We start from the raw sequence: 22,271 nt of genomic DNA on the forward strand, positions 1-22,271 counted from the left end.
TTGAGCCATCAGTAAATTATGATATCATATCACTAAAACCTCCTCAAAGCATGTCTGCCAGTTTTCTTCCCTTACTGTATCAACCAAGTAACTTCCTAGATTAAAAAAAAACAACAGTTCTCAGTGGATGAAAGTTACAGGTGACAAGGCTTCCCTTGCAGGGGTCACAGATGCTAGTGCTCCTCCCCGCCCTGCTATCTCTTACCTTTCATAGTTAATTCAAACGTAAGAATGGGGCCAAAGAAATGAAGTGGCAACTATCCTCTTCCCAGCTCAATCTACGTATGTGCTCTTGGTTCTTAGTAAAAAAAAGTTCTCCCCATGGTGTCTGTCAGAATGTCAGTCTATGGACAGGCTTGCCATTTGGATTTTAATAAAAAGGCATAAAAGATGAGTCCAGAAATAGCAATTAGAAATAACAAAGGATTTTACATATTAATTCAACGTAGCAAATCCCTACTGACATCTAAGGACCAAATCTTCCCTAGCCTTGCACCTGATGTCATAAAACTTTATAGCCATGTAACAAAAATGCAAAGCTAATTAAAATTGCTAATTGCTGCATGTGCACACTATAGTCTAAGAACATTCTAAATCAAGATCAGATGGTTTTATGGCTCAGAAGCTATATCACGTCGGACAAAAACTCTTCGAAGCAGCCAAATTACTGATGATCCACCATGTAGTTTCAACAAGGGAATGCACACTGCATACATCAAGAGAAGAGCTTTAGCAGATATAAAATAAATCCATCCTTGCCTTGTAGGTATATTATGTACACATCTTTAGAGATTCTTGTTTAAAAAAAACTGAAATCAAGTTTTATAATTAGCAAATTTAACATAGAGGGGGTTCTTAGAAAATACTGTTCCTTGAAGCTTTTTAGCTCTTTTAATTTAAATAATAAAACCAAGTAAATAATGACTTAGATCCAGAATTCACTGAGTGAAAAGAGGGGAGTGGTTATTTCTAATATCCTTCCCCTTTTTTTACATCCCCTATCTGAAAATCTGCTCTGGTTCAGGAGACCTGAATAATAAATTAAAATGAATAATAATTAAAGAATATTTTTTTAAAAAGCAGAATCAAAGGGCATCATGAACTAACAGTTGACAAATAGCACTTATCACTACCAGTGAAAGAGTTTGCTGGATTGCATTTGCTTCTGATAAATAGAATGGAAACTCGGAATGCAAACCAATGTTTCAAAACAAAACAACATTAAAAAGGCATTGTGTGTTGATCTCTTTGAAGCAATATTCACTTCAGGAGTATTATCTTGTAAAAACCATTCGTTTTTGACTAATTGACTAAATACATTTTATTTGTTATTTATTACTCAAATGCAAAATTACCATGTGCAATAAAAACATCATTGTATTTAACAGGGGATGAGGCATATATGGTAACAGTCACATTTTAAAAAGCTTCTCTTTGCTTCATACATCTTACTAAATAATTTTTAAACCACAAAACAGAATTCAGTATGAAGAATGTAAGCTACCTTTTCAGAAAGTACTCTCTGACTGTACAATCCTGTGGCTGGATTTACAGAATGCAGTGAGGCATAATAAGCTTTGCTCAGTTTCAATTTTAAAAGTATACCTGAATACCTTTGGGACCACCGCCTCAAACTGATTCTGCTCAGTGCAGCTTTAAGGGAAGGGATGTTGAATCCTGACTCTGGAGATATAAAAGGGTGGGGAACTCAGAGGCATTTTATTTAGGCATCCAATGAAGGAGAATGGGGGGACAGCTAACAAATATGAAAGCTTATGCTTCTTCACGTAGTGTATTAAATTACTGAACTTGACCACACAATATTTAGTGATGGGCACCAACCTGGATGACTTTATGAAACACAATCCTGGCATTCAGTGGGGTGACAGATGTCATATCAATGTCTATTTGTCCTACTGGCTAACATTATCATCAGTGTTTTAAAGACAAAATGCATTTAAGACCCTGTTGCTATGGAGTAACACTCATATTCTGATTGTGGACTTCTACTAGTATTTGAGTGGAAGGAACACTGGACTTTACAGAATTTGACTATGAAAAAAAGCATCTTCATTCATTAAAAGTTCCCTTATCTTAAGTAGAATCCTTCTAGAATTTCATCCTATACTGTGACTTTATACTGAATAAATTGCTAAAAGGCCGAGTTTAGTACAAAGCTCAACAACAAACTGGGATCATGTGAGAAGCATCTACCTAAAAGTATTTGAAATTTCTTACACACCAACATTCTTAAACAATTTATTAAACAAAAATTTAATCTATTAACTGTTTAAGCCCAGTTGATTTCATTTGGTCTATTCTGGCTAAATGTGTATCCAAACCATAGCTTGTAGTATATCATATCATCTAAAAAGTATGTGGGATGAACAATTTAAAAAAAGAACCTTCCTAAGCATAGTACAGGTACAGGTAATCAGGCAAAGAAAGCCATAATTAATAAGTTTAAATGAGCTAAAAAGCTAAGAAGAAATAGAAAATTAATGAATTAGAAAGTCTTATAAGGTTATTTTATCAGGGAACATAATTTCACACTATTTGAAGTGCAAAGGGAAAAAAATAAAACAATCTGAAAAAACAAGGAATTTTGGATGATGTGATAACAAAAACAATAGCATATAGATTGTAAAGGTATATATTAGAACAGAAGCCAAGCAAGTGACAACAAACAGCAAAAAATACATTAAGTAAATTAGAAACACTCTGATCTACCTGTAGATCTTTCAAATATCTAGAAATTGGGGGGCTGTTCCACCAAACAGTTATTTGCAAATTATCTGAAAAGTTCTACTACCCTTTGTCCTTTTGACTTTTCAATAAAGCTTGATGCAATTGGATGATAAAGGAAGGACAAAATTCAAGAGAGGGAAAACAACAACCAAAAACTATCAAGCCACTTGGACCTGAACTCCTTCCACTTCCCAAAAAAGAAAATGATTTTTCAGCAGTTAAGTTTGAGAAATCAAGCATGTATCAGACAAGAAATTACAGCTAACAGAAGCTTTTCAAAGATTTTGGAAAATCAGTGCAAGTTGTAATTCATGTAAGATGGGAAAACATTAAATGCTAAATGGTATTTAATATTTAGCTGATAAGCTTAAAATCTGACAGTTTATCATAACATCCTTGTAAACAATTAAAAGATAAGACAATCCTAAAACTAGTTTTCTCCTTTAGGGTAGCAATTGTTTTTTTAAAAAAGATAACTAGTTCTTAACTTTTTTCTATTCTGAATAAATACTGAAAAGCTTTTCTTTCAGAAAATACTTTCTTATAACTGCTAGGGAGAAAAAGGAGATATACAGTTAGCTTATTTAAGATACTTTTTAAAGTAAGCTGTCGCCAACAATTGTTAACAAATTTGTGTATATTCAGCACATGGGCTTTCTAGTTTGCAATATATCTTCTAGCATATTGCCTGTACTTTTTTTAATAGGAAGACCAGAAACCGTCATACAAAACCCAAAACCACCATTCACCCCATGCCTGTTACAGATAGCATTGCTTCAGTGCTTACAATGTTGACATCCAGAACATACTGACAGGCAATGAGATTAGAAGCAGTTTGAGAATGTGCCCATTTTCCCCACCCTTCCTTTACCATACAAAGAGAGTAATGTCTGAAATGACAGGTCACAATTATTTGAATGCAGGATTTCCTTTACTCTGGAAACTGAATGCTGCAACACAGAGCAACGCTATCAGAGTCTCTTCTGGAAGAATAATGGGCAATCTCAGCCAGACGATTAGCCTCTTACTCAAATCAATGTCTTCTCGTGTAGTAGGTGGCATTTAGATTTATATTTTGGATTTCTCTGGAAGACAGCAAGAGATTATTACTGACTGGAAACTCCTCACAGACTTTTTGCATGAAACAGAAAAAATGAACTTATGATTTATGATTTTGATGATTAGAAAAAAATAGATTATAGAAAAATGAGAAACGTATTGTAACCACAGAGCAAGAGGTAAACTTATACTTATAACTGCTATAAAGAATTGGAAGCTACTTCTTTATATTTTATTTTTTTTCTGCATTTTTGACTTTGTTTTTTCTTTTTTCGCTTCTTTTCTTTATTCTACATTAGTTTGTCAGTTTTTATATATCTTTTTTAAAATTGTAATAAAACTATAAGAAAAAAAAGACAGCAAGAGAGCGCATGGGTGTTTTGCAGGCTTTCTGATTATGTGCTCCTTGTAGCAGCGGCAACTTTTGAATGGCTTACTAAATTGCTTTGAAAGCCATCCCACCTGTTGTCCATATAAGTGTACGCATACACACAGCACTTCTGCTCAGTTGCACACATATTTTCAGGAAGCCTGCAAAACTGTCATACAAAGCTTCCAGAAGGTGCAGCTGCTTTAATGCTATCTAACTTAGTGAAATTATGCAAGACTTAATAGCCTTAAATTTCCCCGCCCTTAAGTGATAATGCCTGTATGTATGACAGAGTATGTGTGTATGCATGTGTGTGTATAACAAAATGTTATAAATTAGTCCTTCTAGAAGGCTTCCTGCTCATTCTTTTAAGGGGCCCTAGTCTTCTGCTCTGAAATCTTGCCATGACAACCATTTCTATGTCATTACTGGATATTGTGATTAGCAGTGACTCCATTATTTAATTTTTTTTCCCCTAGTCTTCCCCACTTTTCTGAAATCCTGAAACTGAGGAAAATGAAATACAATTATGAAAGCTGACCTTCATCAAATATTGTTTTTGTGTATTAAACTCCTAACATGCATTTCAACACATTTTGTGTGTTGACTATGTTCAACACATAATCCCTCCCACATCTGATCAGTTGTTTAAGTAATTTCTGTTCAATTTCTTGTCAACCAAATAAACCACAAAATATAATGGAAGAAAGCAGCTAGAATTAACAGTCCAAACAGAGATACCAGGAAATAGAGAGATTGTTCATTAATTGGTAGATTGAAAAGTTAATTCATGGGAAATTTACACTACAAATCTTATCAACACAAACCTGTACTGATAAGCAGCTGCTTGCTGGATGCAAAACTGTGATCAAAGTAATATTTGACATCAACTAGGTGTTTTGATGAGTTTTTTTTAAGCTATACTATCACATAGCCTTGCATTATTCCCTTAATTATTAGAATTATATATTTTTTTCTGTTACTTTCACTGTGGATGTCTTGCTTCTTACCAGAAGCCTCATACACTGAAACAGACTCTGAAGAAATAAAAGCTAAATAATTTCTCAAGCAACATAATGGTCCATTTATAACACAAATGCCTTCTCATGGTGCACCTAGAATCATTTATGCAAATCAAATAAAACATATTTTAAAATTAACACTTAAGAACGAGTGTAAAACATTTAAACAAGAACCTGAAATTAGAGGATAAGGAGAAAGCATCTCAGGGTCATGTGGGAGAGTTAATCTAAGGGCCATTTCCTCTTGAAGCAAGTCCTGGCTGAGCAGAGAAGAACAAGAGCAGAAATTACATAATTACAAAGACACAATGTGCCCAATTCTCTCTACAAAGATATTAACCAAAGTATATTAAGTAAGCAACATGCACAGAGAGCTTTATTCAACACAGATTAATAAATAAAAGGAACAATATAATTCACTGCTTCCCTTCGTAAACCGCAAATGGAAAAAAAAAAGGATATTTTGATAGCAATGCCTTTAAGGTGTAATGTTCTTTATGTTCAAAGTAGTACTCCCACCTCCAGCCTAAGAGCAAAACATTAAAGGTGTTTCTTGCTCATGGTTTAGAACATGTAGCAAATAAAATCAAACATCATACAATGTTCAACTTTCAATATTTCTTACTGTATATCAGTGTCAGGTATCAAAATCTGTAACTTACTCCAAATAAGTATTTTCTTTTGTCATGCAAATGGAATTATTTTTTATGCATGACACTGAACTCAAGGTTAATATAATGGTCAAACAACACTGATTTCTGTTCCAAAGAAGTTCAAATTCTGTGGCCAACTTAATTATGTAAATTAAGTAGAATTACATACATATGCTAATGTTGCATAAATTACTTTGCTTCCAAAGCATAAGGTATTATTGTTTAATGTGTTCCCCACTGAATAATTCTATCACCTGAAAGTATGCTATTAACATGTAGTGCCAAATTCATTGGCAAGACCTCAGCAGAATTTCTTGACACTTGACTTGGCACAGCTTGACTAAGCTCTAGGTTAGGAAGACACCTCTAAAATAGCTGATTGACCTGTAAGCATGAAGGTGCAGTTCCCTCCATTGTAATTTCTGGCACTGGTTTCTTTCACCAACCCTATGGGTTAACTCATTTATCCATGTGTTTCTTTATCTGAGGGATTATCTGAGGGAGTTCATCCATTACAAATCTCTCCAACATTAAGATCTGAAGGAGTGACCTTCTGAAGATGTCCTCACTAACAGTGGGAGAAGGCATTCCTCCTCCACTGCTTTCTGACTATGAATATATTCATTCATAAATTCCATTTGGAAATTCTGTAAAGATATATTTCTTTCACAAAGGTTTTGTTAGTTTGACTTGTTCTCATTATTTTATTATTATTGATTATATTACTAATTTTAATTCTGCTTGTCTTTATGGATTTCCCCCTTTGTTAGCCATCTTTAGTACTTGCTTCAGTAGAAAGGCAATTCACAAATTTCACAGACTAAAGACCACTTCTTGCTAATGATGTAACACAGCCTTCTCCAACCTAGCGCCCTCTAAATGTTACGACCACAATTCCCCGAATTTACAGCTAATTTAACTGAAAATTTCAGGCATTGTAATCTCAACACATCTAAAGGTCACAAGATTAAAGAAAGATGGCACAAGTGTTTAAAAATATATGTAGAAATAAGTCTGAATAGCTCAGCAAAGGGATAATTTTTCACCCAAAGACACAGACATATGAAGCAATCATATGCCCTTAAATGTGATTTCATTTCCTGTGTTTGTGTAGTAAAAACTAAATGCTTTATTTATTTCTCCAGCTTGCCACAAAAACTTTGTGAAACCAGGCTGTGGGTTAAAGAAAATATTGGTGAATATTATGCATTCTAAGTTTTTGTTTTTGTTGTTGTTTCTGGGAAACATCCTAAATGAGTATGCAGCAAAGAAAAATATTTTCCAATTTACAAATATATAAAAAAACCAGGAGAGAAAAACACAAGTTATCTAACAAAGCAACTATGAGTTTTAACTTTTATTTGTCAACTACTTGAATAGCTACTTTTTCCATAAGCAAGCAAAATAATGCAACTTTTGTTTCCATACACAGCAAGGGGGAAAAAATCTAAAACAAACTCTAATGTTTTCTATTAGCCAAGGTCAGGAATTTCAATTTTTTTTTCCTTTAAAACAAAATTCAGTATGCCATGGTTCATAACTTAATTAATATTGAATGTCTGATGAGGTGAAAATCAAGAGTCTAGTAGTTCCTTTTCAGACAACAAGTGTTATTAAAAGGCATAAGTTTTCAAGAACCACAGTTCATTTTGTCAGATACATGAAGTGGCTAAACTGATAATAGAATTTAAATTGGGATGAGGTGGAGGGGGGGAAAGGGAGGAGAAGACTGGATGGTTATGTAGATGCAGGTTATGTGTGAGACAGATTACGAATACCTTATCAATTAACAAATGTAATGTGTTACACCCCACTGAGTTTGTTGAGACCTTCTGAGATGACCTGAAGCCTTTTAAAGTAAATGAACTGAGAATCTTTAAACCAGTTTTGCATAATTTCATTGGTTTCCTGCAAGCATCTGGAACGTAGCTAAAGGCTCAAAAGTTTACCCATAGAGCCTCACAGCTTGGGACCAATGTTCATTTATTTATTTTACTTTCCTGTATGCCATTCATCCCCCAAATATTTTAGAGACCACCTTTCCTTAAGAACCATGCTAATTATGAGTAATTATGAAGTGCTGAAATCAAAGCCTTCACTGCACAGATGACCATCTTTTGCAGCAATGGGCCCAGGTTTATAATTATTTGTTCCATTTTGTGGTACCAAAAGACTACAGCGCATACAGTGATGTCACTTGAGTGAGCAGGGCCAACTAAAACCACTAGATTTCAAGTGGTTTTTAATATTTTTAAAATGTGTTAAGTGTGTCTGAGAGCTTATGTATTATTTTTGTTTTGTTTCCCAACAAAGATTAAAGAGCAATCACATCATTATTGTTTGGGCTTTTGCCACTGGATTTCAGAAACTCAGTTTTGAGGAGGTACAAAAAAGAACTGTGAGTTACTCCACTGCACTCTACTCGATTTCCTTCTGATTTATGAATTTATTTTTAATAATTTTAAGAACAGCAGCAATTTAACATAAATTATATTATCACATTCCAAAAACATACCTAATACAAAAAATACTGGAATGCACTGAATCTCACAATGCATAGAACTAATTAGGTAATAATGGGATGGCATGGGACTAGGATATCTGAGGGACCACCTCTCCCCAGTTACATCTACCTGCCTATCAGGTCCAGCAGGAAAGGTATGTTGCAGGTCCTGTCAGCCAGGCAGTTTCGCTGGGCAAGACCTAGTAGGAAAGCCTTTTCTGCCATGGCCTCTGCCCTATGGAATATCATTCCCCCAAGGTGAGGCTGGCCCCAACCCTATTGGACTTCCAGAAGGTCCTTAAAACATGGCTCTGTCAACTAGTATGGGGATCCCATGACAGAGCGGAGCCTGCTAGATGGCTATATAACAGTTAATGGAATGCACTCTTTGCACATTTTGACTCCATTCTGTTTGTTTTTATCTTTTAATTTCAATTGGTTATTTTAATGGTTTTTATGTATTTTGATTGTTTTATTATGTACACCACTATGTGAGATGGGCAATGTACAAATGCGATTAAATAAATGCATGTGAACAAACAGCAGTACAGGAAAGAGAGAGAGAGCGAATAAGTGAAAGAAAAACTAAAAATTCATAAGAGGAATCCTGGGCTTATAGAATATTCTGTTAACAGAAAAGCCCTTTTCTTCTGCAGATGGAATAGGACTCTGCAAAGGTCCCCTACTAGAAGTCAAGATAACAACAGAATTTACTCCCAAGTATAATTAACTCCTAAGATAAAAAAACATCTTGCAGTGTTTTGCCATTTTTAAATACCCAAAAATATATCCTCCTCACCATCACCATTATTACAAAATTTGGAGGAAAAAACTTTATTCCAGTGTTCTTCAGTAATATAAGTATGTTTGGTCGCATAGAATTAACCCTAAATTCTGATAGAGTATTTTTCATTTATCTTGAATTACCATCAGCCCCTACCAACATGGTCAATAGCTAGAGATGATGGTGATTGTAATTTTTAAAAATCTGGAGAAAACTACAGTAGTAAATAAAACCCCTCAAAACATAGTACATTAAATGTATTAACAAGGACAAGATTGAAGCATCATAGGAAAAATGATCTCATAACTGAGAGAAGTAGAATGCCTCACTTTAAATGACTGGGATTTGTGGTTAAATAATAGTATTTCACAGGAACTGTCAGTATCCAAGAATACAGGGTCCATATATTTCAAGAGAGTAAAACTTCTTAGAAACACCTGAAGATCTTGGTTGGATTTCCTCTATCTATCTATCTATCTATCTATCTATCTATCTATCTATCTATCTATCTATCTATCTAACTAACTAACTAACTAACATATATTGATAATAAAAGGTCAGTGTAATTACATCATACCTTTTGTTTAAATGCTAAGGATAATCTCTTTGAGTATCAGGCCAGTTACTAGTGATTTAATCCAGGCTTCTCCAATTTGGACCCCTCCATGTCCCTGGGACTACAATTCTCAGAATTCCCAGCCAGTATGATCATGCCGACACTTCTAGTAGATTGCTGTATCACATCAGGAGCATGACTTTTTAATCAGTTCTAAACAGCTCAAGAAAGCTCTTACCCATCCTAGCACCTTTCAAATGTGCTGGGAATACAGTTCTAGGAGGTCTTATACCAATATATCTGGAAGGTGCCAGGAAGCCTGATTCAAAAGTTCACTTTTATTTCGAAGGGGAAGAATCTGACAAAAATGCAGATGCAAAAAGTAAATCATGAGTCCCATTCAAAGATATGAAATAGGTCATCAATTATGGCTAAGTCTATCTATCTGCCCCTCTCTCTCTTTCTCATTCTCTCTCCATACACACACATGCGCATACACACACACACACACATATATATGTAGATTAAGTTATTTTAACAGCACTTACTTCTAAATAGGTATTCATAGAATTACACTGAAAATTAAATTTCATTGATTCCACTGTGAGTCATTGCTGGACTGTATCCAATTATTTTACTATTTGGAAAAAAATGGAAAAATGTCCTACCTGGTCTGTATTCCCTGGTTCTCTTTTATCTGCCTGTGGAACATGACAATTTTCTTTTGCAAACTTCTGGACAAGTTCAAGGTGCCCAATATCTTCTCGTTCTTGAAGCTTGCACATAACTCCTGCCTTGAGTGTTGGTGGGAAAGGAAAGAGATACTTAAATCCACAATCCCAGGACATGACACTGACAAACTTTTAACTTTACCAAAAACCCATCTTCTCCATTTCACCCTCTGAATTGTTCCAATTTTGTGCTGAGCAAACAGCTGTTTCTTGCTTTAAGAAAGAAACAAAACAGGCACCAAACAGTCACACAACCTCCTCCTCCTAGGCGATGCTATCTGCTTAGCAAAGCAAAGGCAATGTTGAACTAAGTAAGCTGCTATTATGGATGCAGCTGATATGCAGGCAGTGCGTTTGTTCCCGTCAACTTGTTTCCTGTTACATAAGAGAACCACAGTAAAAGTTACAAATTCATGGGAAAGTTAGCCAAGAACAGCCCTGGAAAAGGATGGAGAGCAAGAGAGTCATTCCTAAAAATAACAGCACAGCTTCTATTTCACACACTCCACCCTTCTTTGTATGTTAGATAAAAAAGACAAGAGACAAATATATATTCAATTTTTGTTGTTGTTTCAGACATGATGGGAAAGGTATAAAAATAAATATTTATTTGGTATAGAGTTATTATCAAGTATTTGTGAAAGATAACTAACAGCATCTTGATATATAAATGTCTCTATGTGCATATAGACAGAATCTAAGAATCTAGATATAAGTAAATCTGATGTCTTTCACACTGGTAGCGTAGTGCTAAAGAAGTTGGGCTTACATCAGGAAGCTCCAGGATCAAGTCACCACTGGACTGCAGAGTTCATTGAGTGATTCTGGCCAATCATTCTACCTCAGTCCAGAGTTGTTGAGGGAATTAAATTAGGAGAAAACCCCATATACACCACCTTACAGAGAAAAGGTAGAATATATGTGCAACAGTAAACAATAAAACCACTTCCAGAGCTCCTCAGAAATGCAGTAATTTAAATCAGAAATGAGAGAAAGTAGTAAAATATGGGAAATAATCATATGACCTGCATTTCATTAAGAAATGCATTTTGTTTCTGTCATGACCTTGTTTACTCTTTGAAGTACTACAGAGCTTGGAAAACCAACTCAAAGATCAAGCCTACCCTAATGTGTAACTTGGATGTGCCACTTTTTTGGAACCAAACACCACATATGAATCTAGTGGAATATGTCAGGAAGTTTATGGGAGCAGGACAAGGGGAAAATGGCTGTGGTCAAAGCAGGAAATACAGGTGGTTCTTGCTTAATGACCATTCGTTCAGTGACCCTTCAAACTTCCAACAGTGCTAAATGAGTGGTAGTTGCGACTGGTCCTCATACTTACATCAGTCACAAAATCTCTGCAGTCATGTGATCATGATCCAGGCGCTTGGTGTCCAGCTCACAATTACAACATTGCAGCATCCTACGGTCACGTGATCACCATTTACAACCTTCTTTGCCGGCTTCCTACAAGCAAAGTCAATGAGGAAGCCAGCAGGAGGTTGCAAATGGTGACCACATGACATCCTCACTTAACGACTAGTGGTGATTCACTTAATGATGGCAACCGGAAGTGCAGGAATTACTGTCGCTAAGCGGCATGGTCATGTGATGTTGCACTTTACAACTGCATCGCTTAGTGACAGAAATTCTGGTCCCAATTACCACTGTTAAGTGAGGACTACATGTAAGTGTGTTCAAAGTTAAAAATATATTTAGTTTAAACAGATTTTCCACAAATTCATTCCCTGCATGATCACATCTACCCATTATTGCTTTATCCTGCTTTTAATCACTAAGTCTAATTTTAACTTGCTAGAAATTAATAGTAGTTGAATAGATTCCCTCTCCTGTACATACTGGCTCAAAGATATAAGAATGAGATATATAAAGTCCTACTTCTGACTGGGAATTTTGGCTGCAGGATATTCACAGTGGTACATTTACTTTAATATGAGCATTAATCTTTCATTTTCTATCAATTGTTCAGATATTGTTTCCATATTTGCATTTCCATATTTGTTCAATAAGTAGATCATATATCAAAAAAAATTATTCTAGTCCATGTAACCAGATTTTTTTTATTAATTATTGTGCACTTTGAGTACGTTATTAAAAAATCACTAACTGCGTGTTAAGAATTGTCATCAGTCCATGCATTAATGAAATTGAAGAAACTGGATGCCCTAACAACCTGTACTGAACACTTGGAACAGCACAGATTTCTCTCTCTTGAAAGGAAAAAAAAAATACCACTGTGATTTTGCAGCACTACAGCAAAATGTTACAATCTTATCTTAATAGTAAAATGGTCCCTGAAAATTATGTTCCTAAAGGCAAAATATCACACTAATAAATGAATAAGCCAAAAGTGATACAAAGGTAAATTACTGGATCTCTTGGAGAAAACTGAGAACAAATTGTTTTCACCCCTTTAAGCTCAATGTCACTAACAAGGATTCTCTGTCCTCAGAAGTATTCTAGCTTTACACTCAGACCTTCAAAACTCCTGCTGACTACAAGAAAAATCACAAAAATAATCATCTCAGCTTCCCTTAACCTTGAGATTTGCATTCCATTTATGAATCTGCAGATGTTCATTTGTCAATTTGTAACTGTGCATACAACAACCAAACAAAAAATCATACATCATAGTAAACCATGTACTTATTTATCTATGTTTTATTAAATAAATCAGAATTGGCTAGTTTGGAGAATCAGGCTATACTGTTAACTACAATGGCTTAGCACAAAATGCAAACAAACAACATTACTATTTAATGCAATCTATGAATTTAACTTTCTCTGTATTGTTCTGGCAGGTAAGACATTCTGGCACACAATCAGAAATTTAGAGAAGCAGAAAAATTGTTAGGATTCTGATTCACACTTGGCAAACCAATAAAACTTATTGAACATAATGATTATATACAGTAGGGCAAAAAAGTATTTAGTCAGCCACCAATTGTGCAGGTTCTCCCACTTAAAAAGATGAGAGAGGCCTGTAATTTTCATCATAGGTATACCTCAACTATGAGAGACAAAATGGGGGGAAAAATCCAGAAAATCACATTGTCTGATTTTTAAAGAATTTATTTGCAAATCATGGTGGAAAATAAGTATTTGGTCAATATCAAAAGTTCATCTCAATACTTTGTTATATATCCTTTGTTGACAATGACAGAGGTCAAATGTCTTCTGTAAGTCTTCACAAGGTTTTCACACACTGTTGCTGGTATTTTGGCCCATTCCTCCATGCAGATCTCCTCTAGAGCAGTGATGTTTTGGGGCTGTCGCTGGGCAACACGGACTTTCAACTCCCTCCAAAGGTTTTCCATGGGGTTGAGATCTGGACACTGGCTAGGCCACTCCAGGACCTTGACATGCTTCTTACGAAGCCACTCCTTCGTTACCCGGGTGGTGTGTTTGGGATCATTGTCATGCTGAAAGACCCAGCCACGTTTCATCTTCAATGCCCTTGCTGATGGAAGGAGGTGTTCACTCAAAATCTCACGATACATGGCCCCATTCATTCTTTCCTTTACACGGATCAGTCATCCTGGTCCCTTTGCAGAAAAACAGCCCCAAAGCATGATGTTTCCACCCACATGCTTCACAGTAGATATGGTGTTCTTTGGATGCAACTCAGCATTCTCTCTCCTCCAAACACGACGAGTTTAGACCAAAACGTTCTACTTTGGTTTCATCTGACCATATGACATTCTCCCAATCCTCTTCTGGATCATCCAAATGCTCTCTAGCAAACTTCAGACGGGCCTGAACATGTACTGGCTTAAGCAGGGGGACACATCTGGTACTGCAGGATTTGAGTCCCTGGCAGCATAGTGTGTTACTGATGGTAGCCTTTGTTACTTTGGTCCCAGCTCTCTGCAGGTCATTCACTAGGTCCCCCCGTGTGGTTCTGGGATTTTTGCTCACCGTTCTTGTGATCATTTTGACCCCACAGGGTGAGATCTTACGTGGAGCCCCAGATTGAGGGAGATTATCAGTGGTCTTGTATGTCTTCCATTTTCTAATTATTGCTCCCACAGCTGATTTCTTTACACCAAGCTGCTTGCCTATCGCAGATTCAGTCTTCCCAGCCTGGTGCAGGTCTACAATTTTGTTTCTGGTGTCCTTCGACAGCTCTTTGGTCTTGGCCACAGTGGAGTTTGGAGTGTGACTGTTTGAGGTTGTGGACAGGTGTCTTTTATACTGATAACAAGGTCAAACAGGTGCCATTACTACAGGTAACGAGTGGAGGACAGAGGAGCCTCTTAAAGAAGTAGTTACAGGTCTGTGAGAGCCAGACATCTTGCTTGTTTGTAGGTGACCAAATACTTATTTTCCACCATGATTTGCAAGTAAATTCTTTAAAAATCAGACAATGTGATTTTCTGGATTTTTTTTCTCATTTTGTCTCTCATAGTTGAGGTATACCTATGATGAAAATTACAGGCCTCTCTCATCTTTTTAAGTGGGAGAACTTGCACAATTGGTGGCTGACTAAATACTTTTTTGTCCCACGGTACACAGTTGGCAAATTATTACTTTGTAAACAGTGTTTAATATTCACCAACAATTTCTTTTACAGGAAGAATACATTCATTAGTGCTACCAAATGGTCAAATCTGTGAATTAATACACGATCTTGTACTGGGCTTCTCTGTTTCATTCCAGTTCAACACCCCCAATGATTGCTATAACATAAAAAATGGGATGTTAGCTAATATGCACTTTACCAAATTTGTGAAATTTTCAAAGGAGTTTCTAGACAAATTAAATGACTGGATTCACTGAAATTGAATTACTTTGGTTTTCTGTAATTCACCCGCATAATCTTATTACCATGCTGCTTATTAGAGCAGATGAATACTTAATGAATTCCTTTATTTTTAAATCTTGAACAACAAAACCTTGAAGTGACCATTTATATAAACTAAATATGGACAGCAAGCAGAGCCAGCCTGACGGGAGAATTTATGGACAACCAAATGATAAATCCTTCCACTGATGTACAGTAAATACTGTAAATGTAATGTATTCATTTTATATCTAAATGAAATAGCATTCTCTCTGTCATTATTTATAGTTTCCCAATATTCCTGGATAAATTGTGTTCCTGGACCAACACAACCGAAAGTCTCCAGAAATAAGGACTGTGGGTAACGTTTGGGCAGTTAAACTTGGTGCAAAAGATCCTGTCTATTTTCCCATATGGAGCAAACAGAGAAGAGGGATTAAAATTAGAAACATTTATTCATTCATTCATTCATTTCATATGGCTGCCTAGTTGACCTGCAACTCAGGGTGGTGTACACTATTAAAACCAACAAATAAAAAATATATTAAAACATACTGCATCATTAAATAGTATGAGCAAAGAGTTAACCTGCCCTCTACCAGTGGTGTGAACTTCACTGATGGTACTTAGACAAAACAGAGAAACATTCAGCACAGACCCATCATGTTGTGTCAGGTTTGAGCTTATAAAATGTTACTGAAGTTACTGTTCCACATATCAGCCTTTTCCAAATGACATGAGCCAACTCCCATAATAGTTAGTTAATGTGGCCTAATCCAGCACATCTGTTCATCTCAGTTCAACATCAAGTTGAAGGCAGCTATCATACATTAAATAATGAAGGAGGTAAATTTGACTCCCCCTTATTGAATTTTAAACAGTCAACAGAGGAATTCATCCATATCCTCAAGGGCTAGGTTGCCAAGTCCTTTAATTCAAAGACACATCTTAATTAGTGGCAGAGTCAGCCTGCTACATCAGGAAAAATAAATGCAATAAGGTTTGGAGAAGGAATAAAAAAGAACCACTGCTGGAGCTGACAACTGACAAAATGTTACACCATTTTTTTTCTTCAGAATTTTTTTTATGGCTATATAATAATTTGCCTCACATAGGCAGGACAAATTCCAGAAGAAGAGCAGTGATACAATTTCTCACATAAATGGCCAAGTAGCTACCATCTTACAACAGAAATGCACTGTCCACTTGATACGGACGTGTGTTTTCATCTCCTATCCGGCATCAGTCTATAGCAAAGTTATTTTTTTCTTGTTCCCTGGGCAAAGGTTTCCACTTAGGGCCAAATTTTACATTCTTTTTCAGATATATTCAATAACTGATTTTTTCCTCTCTCTAATTCTAAAGCAAGCACAGAGGAACTTACATGTATTATGGCCCTAGTACATGGAGTATAAGGAGCTTTAAGCTTTGCTTTTCCTGCTATACCTACAAATTATACTGCCCAAAAATAATGTATTAATTCAGTCATATCCATTTTAATCTAAGAAATTAGAATGTAACTAGAATATGAATTGGTCTGACTAAAAATGATGTGATACATATAATAATATGAAAAAGGATAAAGGTAAAACTCCAGTTACACACCTGATTTCCAGGAGGTTAGATCTTTAAATAGCAGAAAGCCCCAAACAAAATCATATAGTTTTGTATGTTGTGCCTAGCAGCACTGAGGTGTAGTATCCAAATATTAGCAAGTGACATATGTAAAAAGAAGGCCCCCAAACGCTGACATGTGTGAGTAATCATTTTCTACCTGTACATCACAGGTATCCTTCTGATCTTCTTGCACTGTTGCTTCTCCACTGCAGTTGTCATAACTTTGATTCATCGCTAAAGCAGAAGAAATAAAAGATATAATATAAGAAGAGCTTCTAACAGGAACTATGAAAGCTAACATTCTACCCCACAATATACAGATTCCAGCCATTTTAAAAGCAACTTACTACCACATTTAATATGATACATCATCTTCAAGAAACATTTTGATTACAGTTTTAGCAAGTATAGTCATATTTTAGTAGTGCAGTGGTAACCTCCTGATGTTATTCCTTTCATACAAGTAAGAGAGAGTACAAGAGATCTTTACTGTATGTTTATTATATTTCTATTCTACTTTTCTTCCACAGAGATCAGCAGGATGTATGTGTGGTGTATGTATGTATGTATATATGTGTGTATGTATACACACCCATACACACACACACTAAAAAGGTATTTTCATAGAAAATCATGAAAAGGCTTACAGTAAAGTAATAAAACAAAAACATCCATCAGTAAAAAAAAATAATAGAAAAAAACAAAATTAAAACAGTGAAGAATCACTACCAGAATGTAGCTGGCAGTACTAACAGCCAGAAAAAATCTGGGACAAACTGTTACGTTCAGTCGTCAGTGAAACCTCCCCAAACTATCGGCCAGCCTTATTTTAAATCTTTTTATCTTCACAGGAACTCCTTTACAGCCACATTAAAGGTATGCTCCGGGTCCCATCTTCTAGACAGTTCCATCTGGAGGGACCCAAGAAGAGAATCTTTTCTGCCTTAGTGCCCGCCCTTTGGAATATCATCCCCCCCGAGACCAGACCTTCCCTTTACCTTGCTGACCTTTTGCAAGGCATTAGAAACTGGGCTGTGCCATCTAGTCTAGGGCCCTGGCAGTATGGGTGAGCCTGTCTCATGACTGATTTGAATGCAGGACATTGTGAATGTTCTTGGCAGTTATTCTGTGCTATTGATGTTGTTTTTAAATTTTGGTTATTTTATCCTGTTTTTGTTTTTAATTGTTAGCCAACCAGAGTCATGTATATGAGATCAGAGGCGGGGGGGAGGGGAGAATATATATTTATTAAATAAATCAAAAAAATGCCTGGGCAAACACTATCCAATGAGCTTCACAACTGAGCAATCTCTTACAGTAAAAGATGAATTTCCTGGATCCTAATCTAACACTCTAACCATTACAGAGATTACTGACTACATAAAGACAAGTATTATCTTTATGTAGTTAGTTAGCAGTAAAAAGTGCTAACCATAGCAGAACACTAATACAGTGACATGGTTCACACATTAAATTAAGCTATAAACACTCTTCATAAACTACAGTAACTGGGTTCACACAATATATTAAATCAAATGAAACGGTATGGTATAGTATGATGTTTTAACTCATTCCATTATTTTGCTAGAAAACTGAAGAAATTAAAAATATCTTATTATATTTTCATTGAAAAGTGGTACAAAGTGCAGCCCATCAAATCCAGTTAGCTCTAAGAATTACTATTCTAAGATTCTGAATATGTAGGATCTTACGCAAATGAAATACAGGGAGTCATACAGCTTCAATTCTAAATAGGTCCAGCTTTTTTATGCACATACAAGGATACACGAGCAGTACGTATACATGCATGGGGAATGACTGAATATACAGGTAGTCCTTCTTTAACAACCACTCATGCAGCAATAGTTTGAAGTTTTGATAGTGCTGAAAAAGGAGACCTAACGATTGGTCCTCAAAGTTGCAGCCATCACAGTGTCCCTGTAGTCATGCGATCACAATTTAGGTGCTTGGCAACCAGCATGAATTTACAAAGGTCGCAACATCCCATAGTCATGTGACCATTTGTGAGCTTCACAGCCAGCTTCCAACAAGCAAAGTCAATGAGGAAGCCAGCAGGAAATCACAAGTCGCACTTAATGACCCACGGTGATTCACTTAATGACCGCAGCTGGAACTAACGAACTGACATCGTAAATCTGGCACAGTCACATGACATTTTACTTTACAACCACATAGCTTAGCGCTGGAGTTGCCAGTCCCAATTGTGGTTGGTAAAGTGAGGACTACCTGTATTTTTTTCAGACATATATTGTATCATTTACCATCTGGACCTCTCCTAAAAATACTTTCTATACACTGATTATTTCACTGTAGTTAATATTGGTGTGGATTTTTTAGATGGCACAAAGGATTCTAAGCTCAAGAATAATTCTGGGAACATTCCACTCTGGTACAGAAAGGCTGTATTTGATGTTTTAAAGATAATATGGAGAATAACCACATGGAGAAAGCAACTATCCTGTTGTAGATTGAGGTGTTTGGGAAGTTCCGCTGCAGTTTGGCAGCAATTTGGAGGGAAAACAAAACAGTCAATTCACTATGAAGCTGGGAAGAATTAGGATGGATACAATGCAGTCAAGAGTGTTATTATCTTAATAAGACAGAAAATGTAGGCTCCATTATATACTATGTTTAAGAATTCGGGAATATCCCAATTATTTCTTGTGTATTATGCAAATCAGGAGATAATATACTATGCAAGTAACAGTTTTCCCCCCCAAAATATTAAAATGAGGCAACAATTTTCCACTTTCCAGTATTTAACTTTATGTCTTTTAAATCTATCTCTCTAGGTCAAATGAGGTCACAAGTACAGGAAATCCTCACTTACCAACTGCAACTGGCACTGGCAACTCCACTGCCAAGCAACATGGTCATAGAGTGAAATGTCACATGACTGTGCCCAACTTAAGACACCAGTTCGGGCTGCGATCGTTAAGTGAATCACCTGCAGTCATTAAGTGCAACATCACGTGACTGCAACTTGCGACTTCCTGCCAGCTTCTGCATTGACTTTGCTTGTCAGAAGCCGGCTGTGAAGGTCGCAAATGGCAATCACGTGACCATGGAACATTGTGGCCATCATAAATGCACATCAGTTGCCAAGTGCCCAAATTGCAATCACGAGATCACAGAAACACTGAGATGGCTGCAACTTCAAGGAGTGGTCATAAATATTCTTTTTCAGCACCATCATAACTTCGACCTGTCACTGAATGAGCGGCCTGTAAGTGAGGAGTACTTATATTCCAGGCGTGTCCCCCTTCTATCCCAAGATCTCAGAGAGTAACTGAATTCTGGCAATTTGATTTTCTCATTCTTTTTCTACAAAATTGAGAATGGGAATGGCTTCTACTCCCACCTTTAAACCACACTCCAACTAACTCAGATTTACCATTTCTGACTAATTTTGGCCCAGGTTTGATTGATGCAGGTAGGCATTAGTGCGGAAAGCCTCTGAGCAGCCAAACCTTCTCTTCAGTACTCTATAAAATACCCTGCAAATTGTTCTAAAATCTTGACTTGCACAGAAATTTAAGATTTGAATTCTCTAGAAACTTTTGCCTGTAGCAGTCTCAAAATCTTGAGAATCTTTGGGTTGTAGTAAGGCCTCCAATAAAAATTCCTATTATGGCAAGAGAAAGAATGCTCATCTATTCATCCCCTCATTGAAAGCAAAAGATATTTTTATAATTGGAACCCAAAAACTGTGTTTAGAGCCATATATCAGTTCAATAATGCACATGTAGTGCAACCAAAGTACAAAAATGCAGTCGGTTTTATTATAGCCACACCTCATTTATACTTAGGGCATTTCTTGTTTTATCCATGCAATAAGGTTCAGCTCCATGAATAAAGGGTAGAATGTTAAATAACATCAGCTTGCTGAAGTGCAATTTCAAATGCACTCATGTCCCCACAAGCCTAAGGAATTTAGGATGTTGATTTTTTAAATAGCCACTTAAAGATCAGGATGCTATGCCTTGTTTCTATTTCATTATTCCCTTGTGGACAGCAGGAAGCATTTTCCTTCAAGATTTTCAAAATAAAACCAATAATAGAGTAAAGGCTTGCTCAGAGCGAGACTGGGTATATTTACTGACAAAATGGATTACTGCTCTTGCTAAGTAAGGTTTATTTAATTTCTGCAGTAAAAATAGCCTTCTCTGACCTTAATGGAAGATTCACTTAAGATACACGATAATCACGTATTACTTCTTTCAGTTAAAATTAAGATTACTCCATAGTAATTCCATTATTGACTTCTACTTTTATTAGTTTATTAGTTTGCCAGAGAAAATCCTATCCCAATCTGAAATCTATGGAATATGGAACTAACTCTAGCTCCACAAGATGGTTTACAATGGATTTGGAGAGGAAACCCCAAGAGTATGCCTTGTCTTTTACCAGAATTGGCTGTAGTATGTTGAGGAAAACTGAATTATAAAAGCAATTTTTCATGATTTTATGTGCAGGTTCTAGATTTTTGTTTAAATATTTAATCCTAATATTTAAACAAAAATCTAGAACCTACACATAAAATCATGAAAAACTGCTTTTATAAGACCCTGAATAGAAATTATGGATACTATAGCTACCCAGTTATGAAAGCATAGAGGAATTGTTATTAGAAAGAGTAACCTGGAGCTGACTGTATGAAAAATGTGTACTTTTCATAATACATCAAAGATGGTTATTATAAAAGAAACATTTTAGTGTACTGGGTACTTTCACCCAAGAACAGTATATGTTTCTGCATGTGTGTGTATCTATCTCAGCATAGTTAATAAAATTCACTCAATTGGTAACATGGAAAAGAAACCGGAATGCCCTAATATCAGTATATATTACTATGTACTAAGTAGTATGTTTTCTAAGTATCTGTACTGAGTATTTACTGTATCTAAATTACAAGTTTCTTATATGACTGCCAGTTATGCACCAGGTTCTGGACTGTAACTTATTATAAAGCTAAGCAGCAGCTTCATTTAAAAAAAATGCTTTTGCTATATTTATCTCAAAATACAATTTAAAATTTAATCCGTAGCCTTCAGTTCTCTTACAGCAGCCTTCCCTAACATTGCTAGCTAGATAATTGGATAATAATATTTGGAGGGGACCAGGTTGGGAAACACTGTTGTGCTATACTGTGCAGAAATGGATTTTTAAACCACAGATTTCAGAGATAAATTTTTCAACACAGACTAATGACCAACGTATAATATATTCTGCAGCAAAACAGAATGGAACAATATAGCCAAGGAAGGTGTCAACTTCCTCTCTTTAGCTTTTACAGGGTGAACTGTTAATATCAGCACTGACTACTTTGTTAAGCTGATACATAAAATGCAAGACAATTCAATTGTTGGAAATGCTAATTGGAGAAAACTTCCCCTCCTC

The 22,271-nt window shown here is 36.0% G+C and overlaps 1 protein-coding gene across 4 annotated transcripts in view; it reads right to left on the reverse strand.

Annotated features, from left to right (window-relative positions):
- Positions 1-22,271, reverse strand: part of RAPGEF5 (Rap guanine nucleotide exchange factor 5) — a 115,401-nt gene that overhangs the window by 58,201 nt on the left and 34,929 nt on the right. For all 4 annotated transcript variants that reach the window (XR_015797859.1, XR_015797858.1, XM_025171762.2 and 1 more), the window contains exons 8-9: positions 17,008-17,084; positions 10,364-10,489 (exon numbers count right to left, since the gene is read on the reverse strand). Coding sequence is in view for 2 of the 4 variants with exons in the window: in XM_025171762.2 (XP_025027530.1) it covers positions 10,364-10,489; positions 17,008-17,084 (203 nt within the window). In the remaining 2 variants the exon portion in view is untranslated. The remainder of the gene's footprint in view (positions 1-10,363; positions 10,490-17,007; positions 17,085-22,271) is intronic.

Source organism: Python bivittatus, unplaced genomic scaffold (assembly GCF_059951505.1).
Source record: "Python bivittatus isolate LINGU-HERP-01145 unplaced genomic scaffold, Pbiv_v1 ctg000610_np1212, whole genome shotgun sequence".
NCBI classification, from domain to species: domain Eukaryota; kingdom Metazoa; phylum Chordata; class Lepidosauria; order Squamata; family Pythonidae; genus Python; species Python bivittatus.